Consider the following 12674-nt stretch of genomic DNA (forward strand, 5'->3'; position numbering starts at 1 on the left):
CATCTGATTCATTGGTAGAGTTCAATGTCAACGATAAGCTCCATAATGGGAATTAAAATACTTGCAACCATAAAATACAGATGGAATCCTATTTTCAAAATGAAGTATCATGCCTTAAAAAAACCCAACCACACATTCAAAATTATTTATCCTCCATTTATATATAAGAAGCTAATTTTCTCTGGATCTTTTAACAAAGTGCCCTTACACACTCTGGAGAATTATTTGACATCTCAGTTTTCGTAACAAAAGCTTACAGGCACTGAGGGACTTTGTTTGGGAAGAGCTCTAACCATTCTAAAATGTCTCTTGAGATCTCTCTAGTGTGTTTCTTAGCAGTGGTGATTGAATAAATGCTGCCCAAAGGAGGCTGAACTGCAAGTGTTCCTTTAAAAACCAATGGAGCTGAAAATCGTTGTTGCTTAGTTCACCACATGCTATTTTACCCTTCTTCAGCTAAGCTCTACTACAGCCATGTGATTTACCTACTACCCTTTTTGGCACGCTCTTCAGCCTGAAATATCTTCAGTACAAAAAGCAGGAAAGAGCACCAGCATTTATCAGTGCTCCTCCATTGTCATTAAGCATTTGAACCACATTAACAAAGTAACATTTGAATTTCTATACCTTGTAATTACAAATACCATTTAAAATTTATCCCACGTCTCTCTGCCAAAGCATTCAATCCAAAACTTAAGAGACTACTAATATTAAATAAACTTAAACCTACATACCAAATCGGAGATTCAAGTCTATGCCTTCATCTTAATATCCATGAGCTAGCTCTTGTGTACCAACAATCAGTAATGCAAGACAGAAAAAGGGCCCAAAGGTATTTATTTATTCTTCCCTATTTCCTGTATTTTTGTATTATTTTGCTATCAGCGACAACAAAACTCCATTTATTTTGAGATATATATTATATGAAGGCTTTTAAAATTCTTGTATAGCGCTCACAAATGTCTTTAACCACCCCCCACCCAGAATCCTGAATTTCTAAGCAGCTGATCTGGAATCTTCACAGTAAGAGAACCCCCAGAAGTTGCTACCATCACCTTCAACTTACTTCCTAACAAAAATGATACAAAAAATAAACTCACCAAGTGTTATCTAAGAGATCAAAACAGATTAGAGGAGACTTTTAAATTATGATGACCTACTGTTGCATGAACCAGGAACTGGGTTAAAGACCAAATAAATTTGATTTGCTTCTATTCTGTAAACCCACAAGTGTGTGTGCATATACATACATACACATATATGTGTTTTAGAAGTCTATTTTGGTTTCAAGTCTCATTTGCTATAAACCACTGAAAACTTTATATTCATGCCCCATTGTCTCCGAATAGCATAAGTAATTTAAAATAGAAGCTCTGTTTTTGAGAACCTCCAGGCCTTCTTAGATAATCAATCATTAAAAAGTAGTTTGAAAGACACCAATTGTAGTTTCTCTACTTTTATCAATCCACAAGCTAAAGTGACTATTAAGCATTTAAACTGCAAAGCAATAAAACTGTTTTAAGACACAAAGATCTTACTCAAACAATAGCTATCTAGCTATCTACACTATATGCAAAAACATTTTCACTGGTTTCAGTGGTGTTGTTAAAAGAAGAGGCGAGTCAGAACTTAAAAGACTGCAATCACAGAAACAAATTCAAATAGTATCAATGTCTTTATTTAAAAGATATCATGCACAGATGAGATGCACAGTTACCAGAAAGGAAGAGAGAATCTTCCACAGTAAGAAATCTTGCGGAGAGACATCTGTGTTTTAGTGGTGTCCTTCCAGACACGGGGTAAATCGTAAGAAATTGGGTAGAGCTGGGTTTCTATTCACCCAAGCCCAGACTCCTTGTGGCAAATGCTACATGAATGAGTTTTGGAAAATATACATGTAAACCTCATACAGGCTGAGGATGTGCGAGGGACATTTCAAGAGTGACAATGAACACGCAGTTAGCAACTGCTATTGCTCTTTTTCTGACAATACTTGGGGGTGAAGGACACAGTCTAGGTCCAGGCTATGAGAGTTATCTCCCAAAGAAAACCTAAGAATGTTCAGAGAAGTTACCATTCTGTTTTCCCTCCTTTATCTCACTGTTTCCAAATACTGTCTTTAGTCCTACTGACTGACCTGTGGTGATGAAAAGTGCCCACTAGATCTTCTTCCTGTTGAAATCAGGAAAAGACAGATCCAACTGACTCTAGAAGTTACTCATAAAAATTACTAATCAGATTTAAGCCATTTAGCCCAGCTGCAAGGAGCTAGAGCAAAAGAAAGGGACAGATCTCAGAAACTCACGCTTAATAGGAGGTGACGAGGTAGCAGAACCTTTAAAAGACTCACCAGCATCCTCCAGAGACCACTGGCCTAGTTTTTAAAAATCTACAAATACTCCTGGTGACCTAGCCACTGTCAGGAGCAGGGAAAGGGCTGACTTGTTAGTCCACAGGGAACGTGACATTACCTACATGAACACGCAGCAAGAGAAGGGGAGATCTGCAATAGGGCCCTCCTCTCTGTGCCCAAATCACAAATCATTCAACTGCATGTTTAATTCATCTATTTATAAAAATCTCTAAGTAAAGACCAATACTCACCGGAAGGTTTTGACAAGATTTTTTAGCTCTGTGTAAACATCACCTGAAGCAATCTGAAGAGGGCCCAAAACTGCAGATAATCTAGAAGGCAAAAGACACCAGTCAATATACATTTTCCTCTCTTTCTCATTTCTTCTGAAGTAGGATTTCCACCAAAGCTTATCAAGGTTAGCAAAAAGGAAAAGAGATTGACTTCTGTGCAGCAGATCAGGCCTATAGTTTTCATTTCAGCTCTCTCTGTGCACTGGTTGGGCCAACATCTTCACAACCACTTGTTTTTAAAAATCTCTAGTTCTGTGTGAATGTGGAGATTTAAATATAATTCTACATACATATACTTACTAGTTTCACCTTTCAGTTCTGAAAAAGTATTTTTACAATTATGAGGATTAGGACTACAGGCCTTATACATTTTTTGAAGGTTTAGATTTACTTGGTTCAAAAATAACAATACAAAAGGAAGCTGCATGTCTAAATGGGGTATTCACACATAATATACCTGCTAACCTCAGACTCACACAGATGCAACAGAAATGTCCACTGTGAGCTTGGCAGATGAAATCTAGATGATAGTTACCAGAAAATTTCAAAAGAAAGAAAAAGACAGGTTTCCTCCTCACTTATCCGTGCATAAAAAGGATGGACCACACAAACTGCACATACTCTTTAACTAGTTGTCAGGATTCCCAAATGATGGAAATAACATCTTTTGTTTTTTACCTTTAGGATTAAACTTTTCCCTCTATTTACTTGTTAAATAATTACAATTCTTTTGTATTTGAATATTCAGTGATTTGCATTTATATGCACATAACACTTACTGCATCAGTATTCTGGAAGACTGCATATTTTACAAAAACTGAACACAGGGTTCTTATGATGCTGGGCATATTCATTGCTTTATCACAATGAAAATTATCTCTTGATTGTAACAGAACAACTGCATCAGCTCAGGAAATTTAAAACAATCGACATTTACAGACAAGACACTTGGGGGATGGTTTGATTCCATGTTTGTGGCCTATCCACCCATGATGCAGGTAGAGAAAAACAGAAAGGATTTTCCTTTTATTTTGGCAGGGATGGCGGGGGGGGGTGGTTGTAAGGCTTTAAATTAAAAAAAAGGCTTCTGCAAAACCTAGTTTGGCCAGGTAACACAAACTACAATGACAGAAAAGTAAATACCCCTACCTAAAACAGAATCATGACCTTCAAACACTCATTTATCTGCACTGCCTTGACAATGAGAATATTTTCAAGGTTCTCCCAACTTTGACAGATTCATAATTCTAACAGCTACATCAGAAATGCCTTAATCTCTTTTGTGTGACTCCAAAGCCCTTTTATGTATGTGAAGAAGGTCTGATGTTTGCAAAGTTTTAAAATCCAATTGTGAGGGCCTTTAGTGGTTGTAGCTAGGGACATACTGATACCAGCCATCCAAACACGCATTAGAAACTCTCTCTTTGTATGACTTATCTTAAACAATTACAAGGATTTGTTTACAAGTAACAGTATGCTTAATGTACAAGACAAATATTTGAACTCTTCTCAATCAATTTCAAGTTTTTCAGTCTAAACTTAAGCAGTTGGTACCTACAGACTGTGCAAACTGGCACTTACAACTGGACTACAGCTGACTTGTAGAAACAAGTAAGTCCTTTAGGGCAATAATGGGCTTAAGTTATGACTAGGGCCACCTAGAAAGAGCCAGGCCCATCCTTGGATGTGTTTGTTATTTAAAACAATGATGAACAAGTACAACTTCAGACTGACATTCACCAAAGTAAAGGGTACTTACGCTTTTCTCAGTTTTTCAAGGACAATTCGCTTCCTAATCTGCATTTGTGCATTGGAATCAACAAGTGGGAAGGTGAGATCTTCCTGTTGATCATCCTGTATTAGACAAGAAACTTTAACAGCTATAACCTAGTGTTTAACTGAAGTCAGTACATAAAAAAGTCATAATCAATAAATATTTAAACATTAAATAACTTTTATCTCTGAAAAAACCCCCAAACTCCTTTTTAATGGGCAGACACTTGCATAATCTGATGCAACATACAGTATGCAGCTAATGGAATTTTCTCTTTCTCCATGAGAGATACTTATCCACTTATGACAGCAGAAACAAAGTACTAATTCTTTGAAGGTCTATTCAGGCTTCATCCAGCCTCCACATTGTTACAGCAGACACTTACGCTGTCTTTGCTGGGATGTTCCCCTTCCTGCGCTTGTGTCGCTGCCTCCTCAGCCAAGACGCACCTTCCTTTGTAGAACTCTTTTACTCGGAGTTCTAGGAGCTCTGTTTCTTCTTTTAACTTTTCATAACTAGGCACAGGCTTAACTATTCCACTTGAGCCTGTGAAAGGTAAAGAGTAGTTCAAACTGTTTTCAGGCTCCCCTACAGCAACAGTGCTGAGATCATCAGGTGTATCTAAGTCATCCTCATCAAGTTCTTCAGTCTCCTGGCTGACAGATGCTATGCACTCTGATGAGCACAAAGAAGTATAGTTTGGGCCATAGAGAAATTTTAAAGTTTCCTCAGTTCTCCACTCCATAAGTGTTTGCCTAAGTACTTCTAGTAAACTGCCTTTGGAATTAACTGGATGCCTCAGTTCAGGGTTTTTATGTTCTATTGACTTAGCTAATGTTCTTTTAAGATGTTCTGCTCCTCTTTTGCTCACACCTAGAAAAACTATCTGTGATCCATACGTATTTTCAAAGATTTCTGAAGCACTCGATTTTCCAGGAGCAGTATTGTCTGAAGGTGGTGCAGTTACTTCATTATGAACAGAGCAAGTGTGTCTTTCTTCCTGAGTGTCTAATTTACAATGAGAGAGTTGTTCTGTGACTTCTACCACATCTGCATCTTCAGTTTTAGGGCTGGCATGGACTTTCTGAGCAGGCTTCTTTTTGAGGATGCTTTTTCTGGGCAATTGCTGTGCAAAATTGGCTGAACTTGACTGACTTCCTGGTAGGACAGAGGAAACAAATTCTTGTTCAGTATCAGTACTGCTGTCACTGGCTGTGTCATGAGAATGAGATTCACATGGATCTGAAGATATCCTAGGATTTTCAATGTCAGATGCTTTAATTACTTCATCACGTAGTTTCACCTCTTCTCCAGACTGTCCACTACAAAAGAAAACACAAATCATCAGTGAAATAAGAAATGGCTTTTATCTGCAATAGCTTCTATTCTCATGAAAGAATGATAAACAAAGCATTTCCCCCCTTATAGCAAAGTGTAACTTTTTGCTTTAAGAATCATATGCTCTTCTAAAAGCCTTCTTGAACTCTAAGAGTTGTACTATTCTACAATCAAAATGACAAGCATAGAGACTATTTAGAGAAGTGAGTTCTCAGCTGATTATTGGTAGTTAGAAAATAACAGTATAAACAAGACAGTATTAAAGACAGAACAATGTCAGACTTAGCATCATGAATAGTGCAATTTTAAAATGAAGACAGGCATGTTAACACATGTGGGAATATAGTACCCTTAAATCAGGGGGACAGCTGAGCTGTTTCAGCATATATAAGTTTGCCACCTAATGGCAACACGTTGCTAAAGAAAACAAACAGAAAGTCAATGCACAGCGAGGCACAGCGAGATGACAGAGTAGCGTGATTTCATTTTGCCTCATATAGACCTTTTAGATTAAGAAGTACAGAAGCTTTCATCACATATAATTGGCACAATTTTCTTTATAAAGAATAGATGGCATGAAATATTCAAAGTACAAACAGTGTATTTGTTTCAGATTTCAACAGGCTCAATTAAGACACACAATCCAAAAGCAGCTGTACACTAAATCATACAGATCAAATATGCTGGGTTAGAATCACAAAGGAAAAAAACCTTCGCATAGGTTCTAGTAAGGTCTTTTTTATAACACAACAAATCAAAGATTCCCTTTGCATCTGCTATGATGCTAAATTTCAAGCTATAAGTGCATCTAACAACAAAAAAATTGTTCAGTGTACCTCTGTCCCTCCTTCAGCAGCTCTATGTCAGGTGGTCTGGAAAAAGAAAACAGAATGAACATTTTCCTGCTAAATCTATTCTCTTGAAATACACACGAATACAAAAACAGTTGAGTTTGGAAGGCATATCTGAGGATCTTCTAGTCCAATACCCTCTGTTCAAAGCAGATCACCCTTTGGTCTCTTCTTCAAACAAGAGAACATGCCAAGATCCTCATAGATCATAAGGTTCCTATAGTAAAGACAATTCTGGGCTAATTATAGGAAAATGTTCCAATTAATGTAAAAATATGAATATTCAATATATTTTTACTTCTTTTAAATTTTACTTTGTTAAAAATTAGGCTGTCAAGTTATATATTTTTTAAAGAAGACGGTTTTCAAAGGTTTCTAGAAACTAAAAATATTACTAAATAAATTCTGACGAGTTTCTTTCCAAAGCCCTACTTGCAATTAATCTACTTCAGTTATGAGGCAGCATGACAGTCCTATTCCTCTTATCCAATGCCAAATGTTAAAAATCTAATGTATCCTATGACTGAAAGAAAACCTTTTAAACAGACACGAAATGCAAGTCAGTGTACTAACACCTTTCAGTATATAAAAGACCCTGTAGGAAAGTTGCACCACTCATATCAATAAACTGAATTTGGAAACTAAAGGTGATAACATAGAGTGATTTAAATTATTAGCTCCATGTAATTCTTCTTTGGAGTTTTAAGTGGAGGTTGTAGTCTTTTCTGTCAAAGGAATTTCAACTATTCTACCATATCAGTGTGTACACATGTATGTGGTTGTGCAAAGAGCCGTAGCTAGCCAAGAACTATCTGGGAGTTTGCTGGTTTGTTTTTTTGCAAATACCGCCTCCCCACCACCAACCCAGAATAATTAACTATGTCAGGCATAAAAGAACTGTACTTTTTTGATGTGAAGAATAAAGGGAGATTTTAGAAACACTTTTCATGACAACAGCAAAACATTACCTAAAAAGCACTGGTAAACTTTAACATTTAACAAAGAGTCTAGTTTTACCTACTAGAACACCTCAGATCTGATGAGGCTGCTCTAAAGCTCTTCTCTCATTGATCATATATTTCATATGACACATATAACTCCAGCTGGTTTCTTTTGTTGAAAGCCAGGGACTATGAGAAGTAGCATCTTGGAGAATGAAAGCTGAGTAAATTTACTGAACAGTCTCTATGCCAGTCTTTGTTGTTCAACAGTGACACCCATTGGCTCCACTGATTATTTGCAAGCCTGTGTTTCCTAAGATGGGAACGTGGACTGCATACACTGTTCCAAAATGTGTATTGCAGGAAGAACAAGACATGGGCAATCAGAACTTTAGACTGGATAAAAAATCTCTTCATGTTATAGACTGCTTCAGGTGCAAGCATTCACTGTCTAAGCTTAAGATCAATGCCAAGTGCTGTGCTAAAATTAGAAAATCTCTTGTAACAGAGTAAGATTATTTCAACCTGTTTGTAAAAATTCAATCCCAGTCAGTCCATTTTAAATACGAGTTACCTATTATTTCTGACTAGTCAGCCCTCTAACCTAACATGGTCACGTCTGCTAAGCAGATGAGAGTAGTACTGAACCATGCCAATTTCTGTAATCCATACAGCTACAACACTTCTAAAGCAAACACCATGCTAAACTAACATGTTAACATCAGCTACCTCTGCTTCAGCCAAATCATTTTGATGTGCTGCAGCCCTTAATTACCACTGCAGATGCACAGAGAAATAATATTCTCAAAAGGTGCAATGAATGTGTAAGATTATACTTACTTTTCTTCTTCTCTCATCCACACTGGACTTTTGGAAATTTGAGCTTCAAAATATTTAGATGCTCTATAGCAAAAGTTGCTGCAAAAGCACTGGCAACAAGAGAAAGCAAGAAAACACCACTAAGGCCAACTTGAATACATAGAAAGGTGCAACAGTAATTTCTTTTAATGCCTGTAAAATTAAGTACCAATACATGTTTCTTTTCGAGCCTATGGCCAGGTTTTCAGTTCACCTGAGAAATCCAACGAATCAAATAGGTCTATCCCATTCCACACAAGCCACAGTTAGCTACTTCTTTCTTCCCCATTTTTCTGCTTTCTGCAGTTTTATTACACAGTGAGAAGCAAACCAGTGTTGGATCCTATATAACAATAATTTTAAAAAGCCCCAACAAACCAAACTCTTCAAAGAGGAACCCATAACCCAATATGCTGTTCATACAGTTTGAAAAACATACAATCAAATTCAAATGTCTAATAATGAAAATTTTTGTTAGGAACAGAACCTGCTATTTTGCAATACTTAGAACACCTAAAAATCTGCAGCATCTTTGAAAAACAGATTTGCGAACTTGCATCACAAGGGAAGAACACAAAACATCGAACTTCTTGTTGGAGTCTTGCCCGATTGCTTATGAAAGCAATTCCTAAAATTTTGTGTACCCCAGAGTTTTAATCAGAGGAAAGGAATGCATACTAGTGACACTGAAGAAATTTGTTCTGTAACTGGAAACATTTATGTTACAATTTAGTGTCTATGTGCCTGTAGGTGACTGTGTATCCCGTGAAATGGCAAAGATGACTTTTATGCAACTATGTGTGAATATGCTTCCAGAAAGAAACATTTTGTCAAGAGTTAGGTTTTATGTTGAAAAGTCCTCAAAAAAGAAACCCAAATGTTCCCCAAAAAAGAACACTAAGGGATATGTAAGATGTAACTTGTACTACACTACTGCAAACTTCAGTGATTGAAAAGGATTTGCACTTTGACCCTGCTAAAGCTCACTGACTATGCTGGAGCAAAATAAAAAACACTTCTTCACAAATGCCTTTAACAGATCAGCTGTGCCACATTCAAACACCTATCCAAGTAAAACTTTCCATCTTATGTTTAAACTTAGAAAACCATGTATTTTGTCTCACCAAAGATATCATCTAGGAAGTGAAATGCACAAAAAATTTCAACAGTTTGTGAAAATTATTTTCATAAGAACCAAACATATTTGCCTCTGAATCAAGCCACTGTACGAATGCTGTTACAAAATGCATTTCTGATGTTGCCACCATTAACACATTCTAGAAATACACTTATTACCATACCTTTCTTTCAGTGATATCATAAACTCTGTTCGTTTTTGTTGAAATTCTGTACTTCTGCTTTGGCACCTAAAATAATATAGTTTCATCAGCAAGACTGTCAGTTCCATCATGAGTACAGAGAAAACATCGTTCTTAATTCACATATTTGGGTATGTGCAATATATTCTATTTAACTGAACTGCATACTACAACCACCTTTTATCTCAATTCTTCTGATGTTGCACCTTCTCAGATGTAAGAATGGCACTTTAATCATATACATCTCATTAATCAGTAAAAGGCAGCTCCACAGCTATAAGAAAACCAGTGCTGAACATAAAACAAGGGAGCTGCCATGGCAGAAGCTTTCCTCATGTGTAAGGGCTGAGCAATTAGGTCAGCAACAGGTCCTTCCCTAATCCAGATCTATTTATATGCATGTGAGACTGAACTGTCAGACCTCCACAACCACCCAGACAAACCCAGAGGAACTTATGCAAACTGTAACAGTTTTGAAATTAACATCTAAGCAAATAGATGAAGTCCAAAACAGTAAATTGTTTTGCACATGAGTTGAATGTTTTCAGATAAGCACATGTAGCACTGGTATTACATCCCAGGTTATCTAACTGACCTCTGAGTTCTGCTTAAGCTCTCACACATCACACCCAAAGAGGGGTGACTTTCATATTAGCAGAGTTGACATACATTTTCATAGCAGATATATATGCATTTACATAATAAAATCCCTGCATTGTATTGTTTTTTCATTTCAATCTTTCTCATAGACATCTGTTGCTACACTGACAGAAGAACAAGATTTCCAAGTTTTTCCATTCACAAAGGAAGGCCACGAAGCCACGACTCGTTCATATTTATCCCTGTCAGAACAGACCCACACATTGTGATTCTGATCATACAGTAACTGATTCTGTCATACAAGAACTGCTGTCTACTCATCAAATTTCACCTTTCACTTCAGAAGGATTATACTGAAATGGAATTATTTAATGCCTGGCTCCTTACTTGACAGTAATCTGTGCTTAATAGTCTAAGTTTAAAATTAAAAAGAAAATGCAAGAGAATAAAAATTGTGAAAAGATTCCTTTGATAACAGCATTAAGGAAAAGCAACTTACATTTTCCAGCTTATTGTGACATAGAGGATAACCACACAGTTTGATGATAGACCTCTCATCAACAATGTCTTTATAGTGAGATGGAGTAATACATTTTCCCTAAAATGACAAGAAAATAGTTCAACCATAGACACTGGAAAACTTGCCAGTTTTGTACTCAAAACATCTCTTAAGCATATAAATATCTAAAATTTTGTAACAGTTATCCATTAAATTTAATAAACAACATTGAGAACCTACACAGTAGAAAAGGTAAAAGGGCAAAGAGAGAAGGAAAACAGACCTGGGCATTTCTTTTTTACATATACAAAAAACCTGCAGAGTTTTGCCTCTAGAGTGGCACTTATTTCTGTAATTTTCCTCTATTTACATGTTTTGTACCCCTATTAATCAGCCTATTTACAACCTTAACAAGAATAATCATTATACCATTCCAGCAAAACTCTGCTGCCAGATAACTGTGGTGCTTTATAGAGACTTTGTGTCAATTTACTGATGGTATGATGTGAACCTAAATTTTTCAAGTTCATCTATCAGTCCAGAACCACAGAGGTATAATGAAAGGCTGTGAGAAAAGAGTGAGGATTCATTAATGTACACAGTCCTGCATGTTTTCACTGCAGAACCCTTAAAAATATGGAAACTGTTACCAGAGCTGGTAAAATCAATGGTTTGGCTATTTGGAATCAATGGTTTGGCTATTTTGAACTGCAGCAAATTGTTCCAAAAACTTTTTTTAAGAGTATCACACCAAGATACAAAACAGTATAAAAACTTGCAACACCTACACAATTTAGAAGGAACTCTTCAGTAATGTCCTCTTCCAGGAGCTGCTCAACAATAGACAATGCTTTTTTCTCACATTCAATCTTGTGTCTCAGTGCAGCCTCCAGAGCTGCTTTCCTGTAACAGAACAGACACTGAATGATACAGAAGGCAGATTTCCATAAACAATTTTCTAATCGTATTTTTATCTTTTTTTCTGAAATACAGCTTATATTTTTCTGTATCACACCATGTTGGCCAAACAGGCAACAAGTAACTGGACTAGTAATTCTGCTACAACTACAAAGGGTTACATATTTTATATTGGTTTGCTTTATTTGCTGGCCAAGAAAAGTACTGACTCTTACTATATTGCAATACACTCCCCAAACTTTCTTGCAAGAGGGAAATCCAGAACCGGCTGGACAAAGAACCTGGGACAATTTATGGAGTGTTGTCAGGAAAACAGGAACTGGGTATGACATAAAGAATAGGAAGAAAAAAAGAACTAGGACATGACTGTGAGGTTACAAAGTAAAGGTAGGAAAAAAATGAACAAATGCCTCCTCCTGAGTGTTTTTTGATGTAAATAATTATAAATAGCAGGTATGTAAAGAAGTTAAGACAGCAAAAAGCAAGCACTGCAGACTAAAGAAATACAATTTTGGATGTTAGATTACAAACTTTTAGTATATGACACAATGCTCAGATGCGCATGCCATTAGAAGTTACGCAGCATCACTCCAAACGTGTCCTACGTGATGTTGATGCTGGTGATTTACTGAAGTTAATCATGGTACTCTGAAAAAGCAAAGCCTCTGCAGCACAGAGACTGCAATTTCAAAGTGAGGCAAAGGAATACAAACACCACATACTGTTTCTCAGAAATTATACCTTTGAGCAGCATCTTCATTTTTCTGAGCAGCTGAATGCTTATTTCCTAGAAATCAAATATACAAGTTAGCGTACTTTCTTAACAGTGGAAGATGTTGGAACCTGAAAAATATTAAAGCCTCTAAACTGTAAGCACAACCAATATAATTTCTTAGTAATTATTATTGCTTTTGATGGCTGTGATTTCAG

General features: G+C 36.6%; 1 protein-coding gene across 5 annotated transcripts in view; it reads right to left on the reverse strand.

The window, feature by feature from the left end:
* The window catches only part of RPAP2 (RNA polymerase II associated protein 2), a 33148-nt gene that overhangs the window by 19675 nt on the left and 799 nt on the right, over positions 1–12674 (reverse strand). For 4 of the 5 annotated variants that reach the window (XM_077182258.1, XM_054637957.2, XM_077182259.1 and 1 more), the window contains exons 2-10: positions 12486–12531; positions 11615–11729; positions 10827–10925; positions 9710–9775; positions 8391–8479; positions 6595–6630; positions 4806–5742; positions 4406–4500; positions 2605–2685 (exon numbers count right to left, since the gene is read on the reverse strand). In XM_077182258.1, the coding sequence (XP_077038373.1) occupies positions 2605–2685; positions 4406–4500; positions 4806–5742; positions 6595–6630; positions 8391–8479; positions 9710–9775; positions 10827–10925; positions 11615–11729; positions 12486–12531 (1564 nt within the window). Of the gene's footprint in view, positions 1–2604; positions 2686–4405; positions 4501–4805; positions 5743–6594; positions 6631–8390; positions 8480–9709; positions 9776–10826; positions 10926–11614; positions 11730–12466; positions 12532–12674 lie in introns of all 5 variants that reach the window. The other variant, XM_077182257.1, reaches the window with a different exon arrangement.

The sequence above is a fragment of the Agelaius phoeniceus genome, chromosome 8 (assembly GCF_051311805.1).
Source record: "Agelaius phoeniceus isolate bAgePho1 chromosome 8, bAgePho1.hap1, whole genome shotgun sequence".
NCBI classification, from domain to species: domain Eukaryota; kingdom Metazoa; phylum Chordata; class Aves; order Passeriformes; family Icteridae; genus Agelaius; species Agelaius phoeniceus.